The sequence below is a fragment of the Artibeus jamaicensis genome, unplaced genomic scaffold (assembly GCF_021234435.1).
Source record: "Artibeus jamaicensis isolate MK-2021 breed Jamaican fruit bat unplaced genomic scaffold, CSHL_Jam_final scaffold_1689, whole genome shotgun sequence".
Taxonomy (NCBI): domain Eukaryota; kingdom Metazoa; phylum Chordata; class Mammalia; order Chiroptera; family Phyllostomidae; genus Artibeus; species Artibeus jamaicensis.
In genome coordinates, this window is record NW_026522029.1 from 12,384,125 (window position 1) to 12,403,356 (window position 19,232).

The 19,232-nt window shown below is 51.2% G+C and overlaps 3 protein-coding genes across 10 annotated transcripts in view; 2 read left to right on the top strand and 1 right to left on the bottom strand.

Annotated features, from left to right (window-relative positions):
• LRRC39 (leucine rich repeat containing 39) overlaps positions 1 to 2,200 on the top strand; it is a 20,399-nt gene extending 18,199 nt beyond the window's left edge. For all 5 annotated transcript variants that reach the window (XM_037153038.2, XM_037153039.2, XM_037153041.2 and 2 more), the window contains one exon: positions 63 to 2,200. In XM_037153038.2, the coding sequence (XP_037008933.2) occupies positions 63 to 118 (56 nt within the window). In that variant the 3' untranslated portion in view covers positions 119 to 2,200. The remainder of the gene's footprint in view (positions 1 to 62) is intronic.
• Positions 344 to 10,546, bottom strand: TRMT13 (tRNA methyltransferase 13 homolog). Its single transcript, XM_037153044.2, has 11 exons — positions 10,400 to 10,546; positions 8,197 to 8,243; positions 8,041 to 8,107; positions 7,046 to 7,108; positions 6,807 to 6,876; positions 6,545 to 6,651; positions 6,021 to 6,188; positions 4,328 to 4,400; positions 3,910 to 3,984; positions 834 to 1,263; positions 344 to 542 (listed from the first exon to the last, which is right to left on the bottom strand). The coding sequence occupies exons 1-11, from the start codon at positions 10,544 to 10,546 to the stop codon at positions 344 to 346; spliced, it is 1,446 nt and encodes a 481-aa protein (XP_037008939.2).
• A 72-nt stretch (positions 10,547 to 10,618) lies between these two features.
• Positions 10,619 to 19,232, top strand: part of SASS6 (SAS-6 centriolar assembly protein) — a 45,338-nt gene continuing 36,724 nt past the window's right edge. For all 4 annotated transcript variants that reach the window (XM_037153035.2, XM_053655978.1, XM_053655977.1 and 1 more), the window contains exons 1-4: positions 10,619 to 10,947; positions 16,674 to 16,734; positions 18,236 to 18,315; positions 18,709 to 18,813. In XM_037153035.2, the coding sequence (XP_037008930.2) occupies positions 10,619 to 10,947; positions 16,674 to 16,734; positions 18,236 to 18,315; positions 18,709 to 18,813 (575 nt within the window). The remainder of the gene's footprint in view (positions 10,948 to 16,673; positions 16,735 to 18,235; positions 18,316 to 18,708; positions 18,814 to 19,232) is intronic.

Here is a 19,232-nt window from a genome sequence, read left to right on the forward strand (position 1 = left end):
TGCAACAGAAAGTGAATGTGCTAGCTCGTGGTGACGTGTCCCGTGTTTCACGTGTGTTTCAGATAACCCAGCCGACTGTGTGGCCGCCGCACCAGACTCTGTAAATTCCGACGGATAGCACGAATCCAGACGGCCTGCTGAGATTGCCTCGGGGACTTGATGAACTCTGTAAAGTTCGGACTTCTCAAGTGAAAAGCAAAGCGATTACCAAAGTTCAGTGAGGCCACGTTTTTTAAAGTTCATATTCTCTCCTATTCAGACTACATTTTCAGGAATATAAAAATACGATTTAAAAGAGCTCTTTTTTGGTGGAAGGCAGCTGTGGTTGAGAACCCCTTCTCTGTTAGGCGGAGGCTCCCGGCGCGGGGCAGGGCCGGTGCGGCACGGCGGTGAGCAGCACGTTCTCCGGAGACACCGCGGGCTCCGTGTAGCGCTGCAGGGCGGGCCGGAACCCGTGGCGCCGCAGGTACTCGGCCCGGCCGTGGTCAATCAGCAGCTTACACAGGCGCCCGACCTCCTCCTTTTCCTCAACAGTAAGGCACCTAAACCGAACACACACACCAGACAAGGGTAAGACGCAGTCAACGCTTACAGAGTGATCGCTGTCCCTTCCATTGCCGACAAACCGCTAGATCACCAACAATACACTGAGTGCTGTGCCCCGTGCTTCCAGGGTACATTTGCGACCACAGTAAAAATGCACTTGAACTCCCTCTAATCAGACAATAAAATGTGTTTCCACGGACGTAAATTCAGGTGGAGCCCTTCCAAAGAGCGAGAGCAGCGACAAGGAGCTGCCTCCACCTCGGGCTGCCCATTCCTCAGCCACCTACCCAGGTGGGCTCTCAGCCTGGTCATCGGTGACCGGGTGTCCCCCACTGTCGTGCTCCTCGCTGTCCGCAGCCGGGCCGCCTCTCCTCTCGGGGCCACCCGAGGCTGCCATGGATGCGCCCCGCAGGCCGCAGGTCGCCCAGCTGCTCATCCTCTGGAAGTAGTGGAACTCAAGGGCACCGAGACCTAGCGCCCGGAAGTGCTCTCTGCCCACGTAGTGTCTCCAGTCACACCTGTGGTGACAGCAGAGCGCGATGACAATGCCAGCCACAAGGCCGCACTGCTCCGGGGCTGTTCCATCGCTGCCTTCCTCGGCCTCGGCAGGAGTTTCTCGGTCCGCTGCATTGTTCTTCATGCGTTTGGCTGTGGGCTCCTCATTCCCTTCCTCACCACGGGCACCACAGGCTCCGACCAGACATCGCAACGCCAGATCTGCAAACACAGCCACGCACCCCCGACACCGTCTCTAAGGCGAGTGCTTCTCACGTCGATTAGGTACCAAGGTTTCAAAACCCCCCGAACCAAAACAACCACCCACTTAGCCTTTCACCAGTAACGGCTCTTTTGTGAATCATCGGCTTCACTCACATTTGCCCTTTTCTCATGATGGCCTCACTTTCTCTAAGGATTTATTCTGCACGGAGTCTCCTTCCCAACAAAACCATCTGCCGCTCAAGGTCTAGTTCGTAAGAACTCTCAGCCCCAATACTTGGATGGGCTCTCATTTCTCCGCCCTGGCAAAGGAAATGACTGGGACAGGAGACCTTTATCTCCCAACACTTACAGTCCAGGGGAGTCTGGATCTCAGGGAACCCAGGAAGGGAACCCAGGAAGGGCATGTGTGTAGGCTGACACCCGGCAGCGGCAGCGGCAGCGGCGGCGGCGGCAAGCAGGGCCAGGCTGAGCACCGAGAAGGGGTCAGACAGGGAGGTCGGCCTCCCTGGGCCACGTGTTCACGTGGCAACCGGACACTGCATCCGGTCCACGAGCGAGTCCACGTGCGGAGGTCGTGGTGATGAACACACACGAGCTGGGGGTGAAAGTGACACGAGCCCCACGTGAAAGTGACAAGTGTGCTGGGAACGAAGCCAACACGTGTTTGGGGACAGCTGTGTTCAGAGTTGACAGTGCCGGAGTCACCCCAACACATGCTGCTAAACCCCTATTTTCTGTGCCTGTTCAATAAAAACACACAGGTCCTTTTAAACTGTATGACCCTAAATGTCACAAGTCACGATCACGTGACCTAATATCTTCTAGTAAATTTAATTCAACACGTGAGTTTAAGTCAACAAATGTGATGGGAGCCTCTTGTTTGGAGAACATGACAGCTAGTCTGTTCTCTAATAAACCACTATTTTCTGACAAATCTGCCCAGTCACTTTCATTTGCACTGGACTTAAGGAAGTGATTTTCGGACATATAGATAACCAGAAAATTATTAAAACAATTACGTTCTTTTAGAGTCTGGAGCTTTAGCAACCCGTCTCAACACCCCCTTCACAGAGAACTGCAGGGACAAGATCACAGAACAAACTGCTGGCTGAGATCGCCCACTCGCTCCCTGGGCGCCTGTTCCCCGCCGGCCGTCCCGTCAGCCCGGGCCCCCTGCTCAGAGAACTCACACAGAAATGGCAGGTAAACCACAGCAGGCAAAGTCAGGTGTGCAGAGAGTGGGGTGACAGGAAGTGGCAGCGCCCTGAAGGCGGGGGGCCACCGGGCCAAAGGTGAAGACAGGCTCATCCGCCCAGAAAGCTGGGGGCAGAGGCCAGGGGGGCGAGGACATCGTGGGAAAGGGCTTGGCCTCAACGCTGGTGGTGACTGGGAGCCACCGAAGCGTTTTCGGAGGAGGCAGGCAGGTCAGGTGTGGAGCAGATGGGTCCGAGTTTCGGCACAGAAAGGGCAGGCCGTGGAGGGGCCGTGGAGAGCCACGGAGGGGGAGGGAACAACCTCTACCACGGTCCAAGCTGCCACGGCAAAGACTGCTCAGGACCGGAGTGATGGGGCGAGGAAGGGGGCTGCAGACACGGGGACTCAACACGGCAAGGGTGGGCAACTGGAGAATCGGCCGGCAGGGCTGTGCTCCTGGAAGCGAGGAGCGGGGGCTTTCTCCTTCCCAGGACGGAAGGCGTTTCTGAGGGTCCAATGGCGTACGTCCAGGAAAGCCATGGAAAAACCGTGGCACTCAGAGCCATTTCCGGCCCATCTACATTTGGAGGCTCCCAGTTCCCCTGAGGGCGGACGAGGAAACCAGCAGGAGCAGGAAGAGGATGTGACAGCAGTCGACCCTTGATGAACAGGGACACAGGCCACCCTACAGGTAACACGGCCCTACGCTGGACCCCGTTTACAGAGGCGCCCCAGCCCCGAGGGGAGGGCCGGCCTCTGTCAGGGTCACACAGCAGGGCCGAACCCCAGACCGTGTGACTCCAAAGCCCGTGCTCTTGCCGCCGCCCCTGCCAGAGCTGGCGCACCCTAGTGCTCGGGCAGGACGCTGCAGGTCTGCCCGCGTCTGACATCCGGGCTCTTCCCCGAGTCCCCACACACAACCACCTTCCCCTGGGAGAGGTTTCCGAGTCCTTCCCCAGCAACGCTTCTAACAAAACCAGTCACTTCTGGGGTGAAACCATGCAGTTTCCATGAGTGATTCATTTACGTTTTGGTTGAAATGGCACCTGAAGAACTTTAGGGTCCCACATGACCGTGTTGGGGTGTCCAGCCCCTTGGCCTCCCTGGGCCACACGGGGAGAAGCAGCGTTGCCTTGGGCCACCCGCTAAATACACTGACACGTCATCACAAAAAATCTCATACGGTTTTAAATACATTTACGATTTGGGCTGCACTCGCAGCCACCCTGGGCTGCGTGCGGCCTGCGGGCCGGACACCCCGCAGAACCCATAATTCCTCCTGCAAAAGGGCCGGACGAGCGGACAAGCAGGAGCTCCACACCAACGTAACCCAAGGCCCCAAGATCACGAGCTGTGAACACCTCGTGTTCATAAACTACGTGAAGGAGACCCGGGAACGGCTGGGACACGGCTCACGTGCTCACCCGGACTTCAGGGTCGAGGACTCACCCGTAGCCACACCGCACAGGTGCTTCCCGATCCCCACCACCGGCAGCTTCTCTCTGCTGAGCACGGGAATCTTGTCTGAAAGAACAGGGAGGCGGTGAGGCCTTGGTGCCCCCAAAACACAGAACTAAGTAGCACCTCTGAATTTCAGGGGGGAAAGAGACACAAAAACATCCTCCCTTTGTAGTGTGGGAACAGGAGGCTCAAAGATACAGCGACTTGATCAGTAACTCGGACGCCCCTGAGCGAGCCAGAGTTAAAGTCCTTGACGTGAACGCCAGGTGATTTCCTTTGCGCTGACGCTGACCTGGGACGCCCCCGTGTGCCCGGACACCCTCTGCATTGCCGGACTGCTGGGGACCCCTAGTGCGCGAGCCTTCTGGGGTCTGGCCGACAAACAATGGAGGGGAGTGCAACTTACTCAAACACAGGTGCTGAATGTCAATCTGAAGTCTTTCAAACACTGCGTTTTTCTTTCTGTGTTTGCCGTCAACCTGCACAAGAAGAACGTTATTGTAACCATGGCTCTTTCTGTTTAAAACAAAGCAGCTTTACGAAAATAAAAAATTCTGTTCCACAATTCAGAGCAAATAAGTTTCCACCTTATATTTTCCTCTTTAAAAATGAGGATCCTTAATAGTAATACAAAAACTTTAAGATTGTATGTCATCTGATGAAAACTCCAAAGTAGTAACATTATAAATCTTTATAAGCCTTGAACATTTTATTAACGATCATGCGAACCTCATTTCCTTGAACTCTAAGAATCCCCAGTTCACTGATGGGGGACCGAAGTCCCCTTGGATCACCTGCCCGCCCCTTTGCCTCTGCCAGCCCCAAGTGACACGGCCTCTGGCTCACTCTTGCTCTCCCTGAAAGATCGCAGCCAGCCCACCACCACGCCTGCAACTGACACCTCTGCTCTGCGGCCCCGCCTCTCCGACAGGCCCCAGACACACACATCGCCAGGTCTGTGGCTTCCAGCACCTGGACAGCCCTCTCCTCCTCCTCCTCTCTGTCCCCAGGCGATGCCTGGGCTCTGGTCCGTTGCTCACTTGGATTATTGGAGAATAGTGATCTTATAATTAATCTCCCTGTTTCAAGTTTCAGACTGTTGATCAGCTTTAATCGTACTCTCCTAAAAACCTTTTTGTATTCAGTGCACCAACTCTTACAAAGCCTTCAGTCTCCTCTCAGCTGCCACCTCCTCCGGGGGGCCTTCCGTGACCCACCTAGGACTGGACCTGCTCTCCCTTCCCACCCTGAGTTACAGGGCACTTCGCACACTGGACCAAGATGCTCGGGAGGCTGCCCCCCTCGGCGTAAGTGCCTTGGAGACGGGGGTGCACCCCCAGGACTCGGCAGAGCACAGTGGGACACCTCCCCAGGTCAGTGAGACCCCGCAGCCCGGCCGCCCTGCCCGCTCCCCTCTGCGGCACCCACTGGGCTGCACCCTCCCACCACACACACGTCCCAGCGCTTCCCCGCTGTCCAGGCGCCCGGGGGACACCGGTCCTGCAGCCTGGACTGCTTCTCAGACCCAAGGTCTGGCAAGGGCTGCGTCACCCTTCAAGACACAGCTGGAGCATCACCTCTTCTGTAATCCATCCCCAACCTGCCCGTCAGAGACACCTGTCACTCCCTCCTTCGTGCCCACGTGGAACTCCGTGCAGACTTTGTTTCATATTTAATACCTTCCTATCATCACGTACTGGTCTGTCTGTCTCTCCTTTCCACACGTAAGTGACAGAGGCACGGGCCTTGTCTTATCTGACTAGCCCACCGACGCCCAGCAGGAGCCTGGCGGTGAGCTCCCAGATGTCCACTGGAGGGGGCGCTGGGAAGGGGCCGAGGACCCAGACCTTCAACCCCGGGCATGAGCTTGGCTCTGTCCACATATTTTCTCGTCTCTGCTTAAGAACTCAGAGCAATGGACTACCAAAATTTGGATTAAAACATTTATCTTCAGTTTCAGTCACCAATAGAATGTGAATAAAGAGCTACTATAATCAAATAAAAACACGAAAAATTCATTTCCTTTGAGACACTTCTTGGTGTGTGGGAAAGTGCAAACAAACAGTATGATTACTGATCCAGGCAGCAGTTCCATTTACCTTGAACCTCGTGGTCACCTTTTCTACCAGGACGAAGTGAACTTCCTCAGCATCTTTTAAGGCAACATCAACCCAGTGAGACAATTTTCCCTTTCCTGCGCCAAACTCAACAAAGCATCTTCTTGGACCAAGTAACTTTAACTTTTCAATGTTACCTAAAATAGAAGCCTGCAAACTTGACGAGATTATTTTATACACTTGAGCAAACACATTGGGCTCACATAGGGAAAACAGCAAGGCAATTTCTACAGGAGGCGGCATGTTCACACGGAACATTTTTGTTTGGCTTTAAAGTTTTTCTCTTTGCTCTTAAGTATTTAACACGCAGTATTTAGAACCATATCTATGCCAACATTTTTAAATATAGGTTTACACATATTTTGGAAATGGAAAGATTCTGTACCTTGAAAGAAAATCTAAATGGAATCTCGTTAATAGCTACATTTAGGAAGAACAGATTGTCAGCTTCTGAGAAACGAACCAAAGGCCACTCTGGGCCGCGCACTGCTGCGGCCGGCACATACCTGCTGTTTCAGGTGTTTGGTTGCAGAGTCACCATTTTTAGGGTCAGTAAGGGCATCGTGCAATGCTGGGTGGGACATAATTTGGTCTCTGAGTGTGGAGTTCAGACCTGTGCCAGACACAAGCACAGAGCTGAGGCAACCAAACACGAAACCACGGGGCTCCGAACAACGGCAGCTGGAGTTTTAACCCGCACTGGCACCGGTGCACAGGCCGCCCGCCTGTCCTGAAAAATCTTGAACTTGTAGTTTTAGGCAGACTTACCTTCAGTTGCTTTTTTCAATTTCGTAATTAAATTTCCCAACTGCTCTTCAGGGAGAGAAGAAATTGGAACCTGTATACAAAAATGAGCTGATCACTAAGAATATTGATTCTACAAGAAAACGTATTCTAAATTCAAAAAAATTAGCTTATTCCAAACAAAAATTGGAACATCACTTATTCACAATGTGGAGGGAGCTTACAAACACTGTTGAAAAGGAAATGTTTAGCCAAGTACTTACTAATTGTTCAAGTATTTCTGCTTCATCCTTCAAGCCGGCATTAATATCTTGAACAAAGAAGTCCTTAACAAAAACCAAGCCAAACCATAAAGATACTGTTATTAATGGGAAGTGATCACAAAAATTAAGCTGCAAAACCGATCCTTCCTGTCTGCTCATGATTCATTAATTACTGAGCACCTCCTGTGGTCCTTAACTCAGGATCAGTTAATTACCTGAGGACCTCCCACGGCAGGGAGCAGAAAGGACAAAAATCTCTGCGTCCCTGGGCCTTACACCCTAGTGAGGTGGTGACGTGAACATCTTTAGTCTAGAGAAACTCGTTGGTAATTTTTATTCCAGTTTCCATTTCTCCACAGCAGGGGCTGAGGACTACAACAGTGAGACAAAAACAAAGTATCAACTACGCCCATCTGTGCTCCCGGCTGCTTCTCAGACAGGGAGGGTGACCACCGGACACAGAGATAAGGTGCAGCCCTTAGGACAGTTCAGGTCTGATTTCTCCCACTTACAAATGCTAATTAAAATAGTATTTTATCTGTTCTCTCTGGGAAGCCCTTTTCGACTCCTTGCATTTAACTTTAATTTTTCTACAAGTGTGTGCTCTTTCCCGTGTGTACTTCTTCCGTGGAACTTATTCAACACTACCTGTTACTTACAAGTTTACATACCAGTTTCAAACAAGCTCTTTGAAGGCTGGGATCATATTTCATTGAAATAAGTTAGGAGGCACTAAATAAATACTTTTGAGTAAATAAACTGTGCAATTATTCTCTGAACAACACTCTGGCTGCATAAAATTCTACGATCTGAACAAGGACTGTGTGTGGACACAGTCTGATGCAGTGCTAGCCTTCACACACTCAGACGCAGTGACCACACTCAAGCCTTCGGAGACAAGGCTTGTTAGATACTCCTGTCTGTACGCTACTCGGTCTACATAAACATTCCACACTGCACGCACCACCGTTCGGTTTTACTGATCAAATACTTACCGGTTTTGGCTTCTCTCTTGAATTACATTTTTTCAAATGCTTTGCTAGTTGATCTTCATACACTGTGCTACATTTGGAGAGAAAATTATTTAAAGTAAGACGTGTGACGATGACTGCTTCCAGCAGAGAAAAACCCTCATCTGGTCCTGCACTTACTGTTTCGGATCTAAAGGGCACAGGATTCTCTTCCGAGCACTTTCTCCCTAGTAAAGAAAAAGGATGCGTTTGAATAAAATATCAGGTTCGTTGTTTACAGGTATGAGGTCTGATTTCAGTGTAATAATAAATTTACGCATTGCCCAAACAAGGCAAGGACACCTTGAAAATCCCATTAATTAATCATTGGCACAATTAGGTCAGAGGGTTTAATACAAAAGTGCCTGGTGTGGCTGGTTTGCACACACACGAGCAAATACTGCTTTGGACAGGGGCTGTACTTCAAGCAGGTTATAAAGAAGACCTACACGTGGAATGCTAAACTGTGCGTATTTTATTTGACGAACATACGCACATTTATTTTAGGCACTGCTAAGAAAGAAAACACATCGCCAATTTAAATGACGACATGTCATTGATTTCAAGATGCATTAGAAACAGTGAAATATGGCATTTGAACCATTTGACAGGTGGCCAAATTCTAGTGGCTTTGCTACTGGCCGGGAGGGTAGTTACATCCTGTGTGTTTCTAAGTTACATTGCCTGCATTTAACTACAGGCGCGAGGGGAAAATGAATGGGAATTAATAGCGACAGCAATTCCACCAACATTCACACGAATCTGGACAGGACAGGTCCCTGGATTCGAAAGGTCTGATTCTCAGCTCCATCAGCCCCTGACTCCATGACTTTAGGTAGACTTACTGCCTCAACCAAAACATGACTGCATGTCTTGCTTCCAAAGGTTCAGAAAGATTAAGTGGGCTCATAGTTTTAAAAAACCTGCTTGGCACAGGGCTGGCCATGTTCCTCTCCAGGTACCAATCGGCTGGTAAGGGTCTATTCATACTCTACTGTTACCACCATTGGCTGTCTCCTTCCAGCTGTGTGGTTAAGGTAAAGTCTAAGGTCTCATCACAGACTGAAAACAAATCCTTCTCTTATCACACATCGCATTCGTCAATCAGGGGGTGTTTGCTGGTCTCCTCAAAACCAGCCAATGCAACTCTGAGGGTGCTTCCAAGAGTGGCAGATGAAGGGGCCCCAGGGCAGAGCTGTACTGGGGTATGTCATAGAAGGGTGAACCTTGGGACTAACAAACGCACACAGTACTGGACATGGAGAAGGAATGAAACAGATACCTGTCTATTCCATTTATCCTTCTAAAACCTATTCAACAGGGTCTTTTCCCACAAGCATTCCCTTCCTCTTGTTCTCATTTTTATTTTTCTATCCTCTATATCCTAAAGAAATACACACACATAAAAAGACAGTACAGTAAGTAGGTGTGACTGTACTAGCAAACAAAACTGTATGTTATCCGTTTTCATTTTTAAAAGGAGAGTTGATTTTTACATGCTTTAAAAATCTCTCCTCCCCGTTAAAAGGTACAGATTGGCAGCTACAGAATAGCAACCAGGATGTCAACTACAGAACATGGAATATAGTCAATAATATTGTCACATGACATATGAGGCTAATGAGTGCTAGAGGTACTGGGGGAATCACCTAAGTTATAAAAGTGTGTAATCACTATGTTGTATATTGGGAACTAATATAACATTGTATGTCGACTGTAATTGGAAAATTAAAAAAATAATAAAGGAATTAAGTTATCCCTTAAGGACCTCTGGTGGGGAGATCCCATCCTTGGGGCGAGGCCAGGTGTCAGCATAGATTGTTACTTTCAGGTACTGGAAATTCGGGGGTGGGGGATCACTCTGTAAAGTATGATTGTCTAACCACAACGCTGTACATCTGAAACCAATACAGAGTAATGCTGAATATCAAACGTAATCGAAAAAGACAATCTTTCTTTCCCTTTTCCAGCACACTAGGTATAACTTGCTCTCAAGCTCTACTTTTTAAAAAGTTTCTCTCCACCGCACTGACAAGAGCGATGATTCACGAAACCGTGAGAACACAAATGGGATCTGGGATCCCTATGCGCTGTGACCGACAGCTCCCCATCGGGAAAGCCGAGAAGGTAAGAAGCGGGAGTTTGGAGTAGAACTGAAATCGGGAGTCCTTGTCCAGATCGCCGGTCCCCGCCGGCTCATCCTCGCTCCCTGGGGCCACAGAGCCGCGCTGATGAACACAAAGACTGCAAAACTCGGGACAGAAGCAGGAATCGGTCCGAGAGGGGAAGTGAGGGGGCCAGGAAACTTATTTCCGACTCTTGGGAAGGCAGAGCGATACCAGACCTCCGCGGCACCAGCGTGTTCGCCGCAGAACCTTTTCCCGGCTGCCACCGCCATCCGGCAGAATCTCTTCTTCTTTGCCACATAGTAACCGCACTGGCCCTCGGCCTGGGAGCCAGTCGCGCGCGGCGTCGGCACAGAAGCCGCCATAATGTAGGGCGAGCGTCAGGTGAAGGGAGGGAAAACTGTCAGCATCCCGCGGGGCTCCTTCCCTTGTCAAAGATGGCTGCTTCGGGTCCCGCCACGCTGGTGGGAGCCCGGAACGACCGCTCTCCTCGCCCGCCCCGCCCCCCGCAAAACCAGAAGAAGCAGATGGTGGCTGGTAAGGTCCAATCCACCTTTGCCTTCCGCTTATTTTCTTTCCCCGCCCCCTCAGCGGAAGTCGAGCGCCAAACTCAAACTGAGCTGCGCCCAGACGCTGCCCGCATCAGTGCTGCGGTGCTGGCCTGTTGGGCGTTGTACACAGCGGCGGGGCAGCGGTCCAGCATGAGCCAAGTTCTGTTCCAGCAGCTCGTCCCGCTGCAGGTCAAGTGCAGAGACAGCGAGGAGAGGTAAGGCCCGCGTTCCCCGGTGCCAGCGGGTGGCGGTTGGGGTCGGGCGGAGGGGGAAGATGGCGGCTGCGGCCACTAGGTACTGGCCTTCGGCGGGGTGACGGGCCAGCGTCCCCGGGACGCAGAGGGAGACTCGGCTGGGACACAGTGAGCCCGGACTCACCGAGTGGCTGTTGCCGAGGACGCGGAGGGAAGGGGGTGAGGAATTGGGGAGCCGACGCACCCGGAGTTAACGTGGCCACCGTGGCCACTCTCAGCTTTGACAGATAGGAGCGAGGGCCGGCGCTGGCACTCAGGCCTTGAGGCAAAAAACTTGGTCTTCAGCTTTGGATTCTATTGGAAGTACATTTAAGTTTCACCTTCAGAAAAGTCAAGTCTTATGGTGTATTGCCCCTTCTCATTTCCTAGAAATTAAATGACGTTTAACCGGCTAAAAACAGTAGGTGACAACCAGAAATTTCGCTGAATTATCCATCCAGCATATGTACTTGGCGTGTAAAACGCCTGGCAGAGCACAGGGACTACCGTGTCAGAAATCGGGCGTTGTCTCCGTGGGGTTGACTGTCCCGTGGGGGCGTGGGGAAGGAACGAAAGGCCCACCGCAGGGACCAAAGCAGTGACAACTTCCTCTAAGGAGGCAGCGCTGAAGGAGGGCGGTGGGACCAGAAGTTAGGGACTCGCAGTTTTGTTTCAGATCCATGCCCCCACTGGCTGTCTCATACCTTCGTGTTTGTAAAACTGATACAACATGCCTGCCCACGGGGTTGTTAGGAGGGTCCGGTGAAAGAGTGGCACTGGGAAAAGGTGGCACCAGGTATGGGGACGTCCAAGTAGTGAGTAATGTGAAACAGGTGTGTAGTTTAGTTAGCCACAATCAGTCGGCAAGCCAGGCAAGGGAATGGCACCAGAACCCAGCTGCGCACGGGGGTCTGTGGGCCGTTTTCCATGGTCCTTGTGTCCTGTCAGCCACGTGAGGTTACTGGGTATTGGAGTTGGCGCTCGTCCAAATCGATATGCCCTAGAGCAAAATGTACATTGTGCATTGAAGACTTAACATAAAAAAAATGTATAATGCCTTCACTTTTGTACTGATTTTGTATACTAAGACAATATTTGGGGGGTATTGGGTTAAATAAAATACTGCTGAAGTAATTTACATGTTTCTTTCGATTTACTTAATGTGGCTTCTAGAACACATAAAATTACAGATGTGGCTCATGTGCGTCAGCTCCCCAGTGTCTGTGGCCCCCGTTCTGTCTGTCGGACACAGCACGGTTCTAGAAGGATTAGAGAGGTGAAAGGTGGGGTGGGGTGGGGGGGGGCACAAACTCTGTCACCATCGTTGAAACTCCTAGCTCCTATCCATCTCGATGCTTTGTTAACAAGTTTTAACTTCCACAGCTGAAAGGCTTTTTTTTTAGAATAAAACATTTATTGGGCCGTTGATGGGGCGGCGGGGAGACGACCAGGTGGCTCTGGGACCTGAAACCTAAATCACCCTCAGCACCAAGCACCTGTTGGAAATGCCGTCCTGTCGTCGGCGTGTTTTTATATATCAGGTCGTGAGGGCTGGTTGTAAGGTGTGTTGAGAGGATGTATACTGGCTCTGGACAGTGCGGGTGGGAGAAGGTGAGGCAGTCGGTTCCCGGCTGGGGCAGAGTCTGGAAGAAGTGTCTCCCGTGGGTTAGCTGGGGCAGCAGACGGGGCATTCGCAGGTGAGCCCGGAACTCCTGGGGTTGGACGGACCGACCGGGGTCCCAGGGTCCCAGCAGACTGCTGGTGCCAGAGCCTCTGGCCAGCTGGCTCCTCGGTCCCATTCGTTCTCTCTGGCTGCTGTCATTTCATTCAGCATATCTCCGCTTTTTGGTTTTGCTTTCATTTTTTTGTCAACATTTACCACGGCATTTGTCTTTTAAAGCACACTCTCACCTATTTCTCTCCTGCTCAGCAACCTTTCCCATCACCTGCAGTTGGTCCTCATACCGGAGCCTGTGGGCCGGAAGCCCACTGCCCATTATTGCGATAAAGTTTTACTGGGGCACAGCCATTCTCTCACTTCTCCTAAGGAATGAGAATGGCTGCTTTTACTCTTCAAGGGCAGAAATGAGTGTTTGTGACAAAGACCTATGGCTGCAAAGCCCAAAATCTTTACTCTTTGGTCCTTTACAGGAAACGTCTGCTGACCCCTGACCTGCGAGGAAAACTGCAGAAGCTAGTTAGGTATTCGAGGCCAGTTCCGCTTTGCATGTACATTTATGGAGGCCTACTTTGCACCAAGAACTGGCCCAGATGCGAAAGTTGTAAAGCTTCCTGCCTCCTGGCCCCACCCCCAACAACAAGGGCAGAGACGGTGTCCAGCCTGGGCCCAGGGGGCCTCGCCCTTTAGCACAAAGGAGAGGTGGCAGGATTGCAGGCTGTTGGTCTGGTTCGTTTAAATTGCAGGCCTGCCACTCACCGACGATTTGATTGTGTGCTTTTAAACAAATTAGCGTCCCTGTGTCCATCCTCAAATCCATGGTGAAAGCACCTGCCTCCTGGGATTCTTGGGACATGAAGGGAGGGAGCGCCCAGGGCAGGGAGGGCCCGGAGCTTAGTGAGCGCTCACTCAGCAGTGTGGTTGACGTGTGACTGATGTGTGATGCTGATAACAGTGCTGACATCCCAGAGGAGTGGCCCCTCAGGTGAAGACGGTGGCAGTGCCCTGAGGACTCCGGAGCAGGCTGAGAAAAAGGCTGTGGCCCACATTTGAGCATTTGACACCGCCTGCTTTGTCGCCTGCTTTATCCTGCTGGTCTCCTGAGCTCCTGCCTCTCCCCCGCCCGCCTGCGCCCACACCAGAGGACTCTTTCCCTTGCCTCCAGCCCTGTTCCGCTTCCGCCTCTGCCTCCAGTGCTTTCTCCTTCCTCACCTTCAGGGTCTGTTTTCAGTCCCTTCAACGTGAGGCTCTTTCCAAAGCTGCCTAACTTGACACGAACGGACCTACGCATTTGCTAGGTAGAGGGGTGTGGGCAGAGAGTCCGAGCTCTGGTCTCGGCTCTGCGGTGTGGCCTTGGCCAGGCGGGACACTGCAGGGACACTGCACCTCACTCTTCCTTTGTGGGGCAGGAGTAAATATTTACCGGACAAGATTGCTATTGTTAAGTAAGAAGATGGATTTTAAATGTTAGTGGCCCTCCCCTCCCCTCTCTTGAAGCAAATCCGGGGCAGTCATTTTGTCTGATCTCAGTCTGAAGACATGGCCGTGTTTGCTTCTGTTTGTCTCCCTGGCACCCGGCACAGCACCTGCTCGCGGCAGCTTTTGTTCGTTTGTCTTGAGAGTTGAAGGTCACAGCTTCTGGGTGGCAGATCGGGGGTGGCAGAGTGGGGCTGGTGCCCAGGTCTGCCGGTGCCAGGTTTAGCCGCCAGGTTTAGCCGACAGGGAAGGTGTTGACGTGGATTATGCAACATGACACCTATTTTGAGAAAGAGCGTTTTTATTGATTTGTTTTACAGTGTTTCTATAACATTAACCATTATAATGGAGAAAATAAGGTTTCTGATTTCAGGCCCTGGCCAGGGAGCTCAGGGAGTGTCATCCAGATCGAACCAAGGTTGCAGGTTCGATCCCTGGTCAGGGCACCTACAAGAATCAACCAAGGAGTTCATGGATGAGTGAAACAACAAATCAGTATTTCTCTTTCTCTCTCTCCCTCTTCTTTTCTCTCTCTAAAAATCAATAAAAGTACCAAGGTTTCTGATTTCAGGTGGTATGTCTGAAAGCTCAGATTTCTGTACAGGACGTGGCGGGGGCAGGGAGTCGAAGCGAACATGGAACCCTTTGGTCTGCAGGCCTTTCCTCCTGTTTCCTCCCAGCATCGCGTGCACGCGAGCATTTGGAATAGAGGCAGCAGGATCATTAGTGTAATTGGAAGCTGTCACAGCAATGCACTTCTAGTAGTGTGTAAAGAATACTTCAGGAGGTGGGTGCTGCTGGAGTGTTGTTTACACATTTATCAGGTGTGAGAGGACTTTGAAAGCCAGTTGTTGACCACAGTGCCGTTCCTCTATGGCAGCAGGTTCTAGAAGAAACTCCCACAGGTTCCAAAGCCAACCGTGCTGACGTCGCGGGCTGAGAAGGCCCTCACAGACCTGACTCGGTCCACGCGTCTTCAGAGGCAGAGAGTGACAGGTGGTTCCCCCCCAAGAAAGCCTAACTTAAGTGGACTCGGAGTGGGAATGCCGTCCGACTCACCTGTACTGCTTTAGCTGCTAGAAGAGTGGAAACAGAACTTTCTGTTGTTTTAAAGGTGGCCCTCCTGTCTGTGTGGTGGTCACCAGCACTGCTCACTCGGTTTCAGGCGACAGACACAAGTCACGGTGACCTGTCCTGGGAGCACAGTGCAGCAGCCTGCACTTTTCTACTCTTCTGGGAGGACGCTGTTCCTCGGCCCCAGACTCCTAGCAGGTCACTAACTAGGGAGGCCCCACGGGGCTCTCAGGAAGCAGCTTTAGTGCCTCTGTTTACGGTTCTCGGTCTGTGAGACTCAGGAAGAGCCAGCAGCACCGGGAAACAGAGCCACCGGAGGTGTGATGTTGACACGTCACACCTCCGTGGGTGTGGGTGCTGTGGGATGGTGTCACTCACCATTCTGAGTGGAACTGAGGGTTAGCGCCCAGTTCTACGTGCAGTAAGAAACCTAACTGAGATGCCGTGTTGTGAACCGATGTAAAATCTCCAGTCAGGGAGTGAAAAGTTCCTCTGGAATCGAGACTCGGTCAGCTGTCACCAGGTTCCCGTCCGCACTCAGCTCTGTGTCTGCTTTCTCTCTCCGTAGCGGGTGGGTGGCGGTAGAATGTGAGAAAGGTGTGAAACACACCTTTAGAAGAGTCACTTGGACTGGACTAATTCTGTTTGTTTTCTTTGCCTTTCCTTTGCTATTAGTTCTGTAATTTGGGCAGAATTGTCTGAGAACCACTTAGGTAGAGATTTTTTCCTAATTATTTAAACGTCTTTGTTCAATTTGACTAATGTTTATGAGCGCCTTTATTTACATGTCTGTGTTGGGTGCCGGACTCTCCAGGATGCAGTGTAGAATGTTGGAAACTACGGTTTCTTCCTTGCAGGGCTTGGAGTTACGCTGGGACAAGGCCGGTGGCCGTCAGTCGTTGAGTCTTCTGCGGACGTACTGCACGGAGTGTACGGAGCAGATGTGCTTCATGGGTCTGAAAAGAGACATTCGGGCCGTGTGATGGGAGGGAATATGTTACCTCACTCCTTGACTCAGCATTTCAGCATTTCACGATTGCTTTACATTTTAAGTATTTTAAATGGAATCTCTCATGAAGCATTTGGTGGTTTGAATTGGTAATTTCTGACAGTTATGTGATTGACGGTGTAGCTTTTAGCAGGTGCTCTTCCAGAGTCAGGGCGGGACGGTCGTGTCCCGGCCAGTGCTGCGCATCCGCGTCGTCTGGTCTCTCACAGTCCTCGCAGCAGCCCCCTTTCACGGGAGAGAAAAGTTCAGCCACAGGTTAAAGGCCTGGCTACCGCTTAGTGGCTGGAGGACCAGAACTTGACCTTCAAATCCAGGGTGCTCTCCCAGCCGCTCCTCACTGGGACAGCTGTGGGAGCCCATGGTGCTAATACAAGCCGTAGCGACAACGCGTTTCATGTGACTGTTTCATGCGACTGTTTCATCCACCTGTCTCCTGCGACCGTCTGACGGCTGGGCTTGTCTTCCCTGCAGGAGAGTGAGTGTTAGAGTGAGCATCGAGCTGCAGTCCGTGTCTAACCCAGTGCACAGAAAGGTCGGTATGCACCTCTTCTTTGAAATGTGATAACGTCTGTTACATTATAGATAATTACTTGTTCTTTAACCATGGGAGATCTTTTGTTACACCCAGTTTGCTTTTAATTTGGGGCTGTTTTGTAACTTGCAGATCTGGGCGGGGGGGGTGGCGTTAAATCTGCTGAAAAAACAACTGAGAGATTATGGCACCATGTGTTCCTTGAGTGTGCAAGAGTGGGGGTGGGGACTCGTACACTCACGACGCCAGGCTGCCGGTTGCCACCTCATGGAGCTGGCGCTCCAGGGCGGACCTGTGAGCACAGAGTGAACTGAGTCCCTGCAGGGAGGTGTTCATGACCCTTGTGCTCTGCCTTTTGAAGACAGGCGTGCGAGCATATGACCTCACTGGATCTTCTCACATAGGCGTCACGAACAGGGACACGGGTACAGGACAGAGGCCGAGCAGCAGAGCGTGTGTCTTCTCTGCGTAGCTTGCCCTAGTGTTCGGGGACCTGGTGGTGGTGGCGGCGGTGGCAGCTTCGGTTTGAATCAGCCCTTTGGGACGGATCTCAAGAAGGACGTCGGTAGCAGCTGCTTTAGGATCAGGGCATTCTGAGGCCGAGCCAAGACCCAGATCGCTAATTTGGGGAAGAGATGTATTGTACTTCTTACATGTTATTCCTGTCCGCTGTGAACCTCTTCATTTCCGGCTCTTTTCACGGGTGGTTTAGATTTTTGTAGGCCCCTAACAGTTCCTCGATAGCCACAAGTGCATTTGATTTCAAGTGGAACCTTCTTCTTAACCCGAGTGCTGATTTCTGTATTATCCTTCACCACCTTGTCGCTCTGCCTGTTTTCCTTACACTGATGTTCTGTGAAGTACGTAACTTCTGTGCACTTAACCTGTCAGCTTCCCCTTCTGCGAGGACCTACCACACTGTCAACTTGCCCTAGACAGAGGTCTTTACGAGAGGTATTGAGGTCCTTTTGAAAGCAGATGGGCTCCCCCCTCCGAGGCCATCTGGAGCAGGTGGGAGCAGCTAGGCTCTGCAGGAGAAGCCCTGGCAGCGGTCACCTGATCCCCTGTCCTAGGCCGGAGAGACAGATGCTCCTTTTTCTCCTCGGGTGGGCGACTGTCACTTCTGCTGGTGCATGTGCCACTTGTGAAATGCCGACAGTTACCTGGAAGGAGACTGAGGAGATAACTGAACACGGTGGGCTCACAGTGCACCAAGGGCTCTCTCCTGCTCCTCTGCGAGGCGCTGTTCCTGGGCCCCAGACGCCAGCAGGTCACTAACTTGGGAGGCCCACGTGGCTCTCAGGAAGCAGCTTTAGTTCCCCGTCTGTGAGACTCAGGAAGAGCCAGCAGCACCGGGGAGCCGTCGGAGGTGTGATGTCCACACGTCACACCTCCACACCTCCGTGGGTGTGGGTGCCGTGGGATGGTGCCACCCACCACTCTAAAAGCTGCGTCTACCAAAAACAGTTTTAAAAACATTAAAAAATAATCTTCCTTTTAGGATTTAGTTGTTCGTCTGACTGATGATACTGATCCGTTTTTCCTGTATAACCTTGTTATATCTGAGGAGGATTTTCAAAGGTAACTAAACTTGTCTTTCTGGTCTTGTACTTAATCTAGAGAAAAGTAAGTTTTTTAATTTTATGAATGTCTTTGGTACTATTCTCTTAGAAACACACCTAGGACCATTTTGGTATTTTGGGGACATTGGGCTATTTATAATCATTCAGAATGGTTGGCAACTAAATATCTCATAGATTGAGAGTTCTGCTAAAATAGCTCAGAAATTTAGATCTTTAGCTAAACTTACTGACTTGTTTCCTTCCATTGAATAAATTTTATAAAAATCAGAGTTTTCCAGCTTATTTCTTGATTGTGGGTGTTCAGTAAGTAAAAAATGGTACTTCAGGGTGTTCATGGTAATTGAAGATGGTAATTACATTTTTTTAATGACTTCTTCTGTTTTCTGTGTAGTTTAAAATTCCAGCAGGGTCTTCTGGTAGACTTCCTAGCTTTCCCGCAGAAATTTATAGACCTCCTTCAGCAGTGTACGCAGGAACAGGCCAGAGAGACCCCGAGGTAAGCCCCTGTGAGCGCCGCGCCGCCACCGCCTCTGGGCAGATGCCACTCGGTGCGGCGGCGGTGGCTCTGCCTCACCCCTGTGTTTTCAGAAAAGTGGGGCTAGGGCTCTACTGAATCTCTGATCTCACCACTAAAATCAGAAATACTGACCCTTAATTTTTACGTGTTGACAAAGCCATTAAGTTATTTGAACTATTTAATAGCATCAAGCATATGTTTTATAATGAATTTGGGAAAAGGCAGAATAAGCTCGCGCATGTGTGCCGATGTTCGGGAGGTGCTGCTGCCTGGCCCTGCGTGGCAGAGGCGCCCGTCATTGGTGCCCGTGGCTCTGCCACGTGGGTGGTGGGCTGAGTCAGTCATGTCGTGAGGGACTGTAACGTTACGCTTTTCTGATTCTGTGCTTTCTGGGTTAT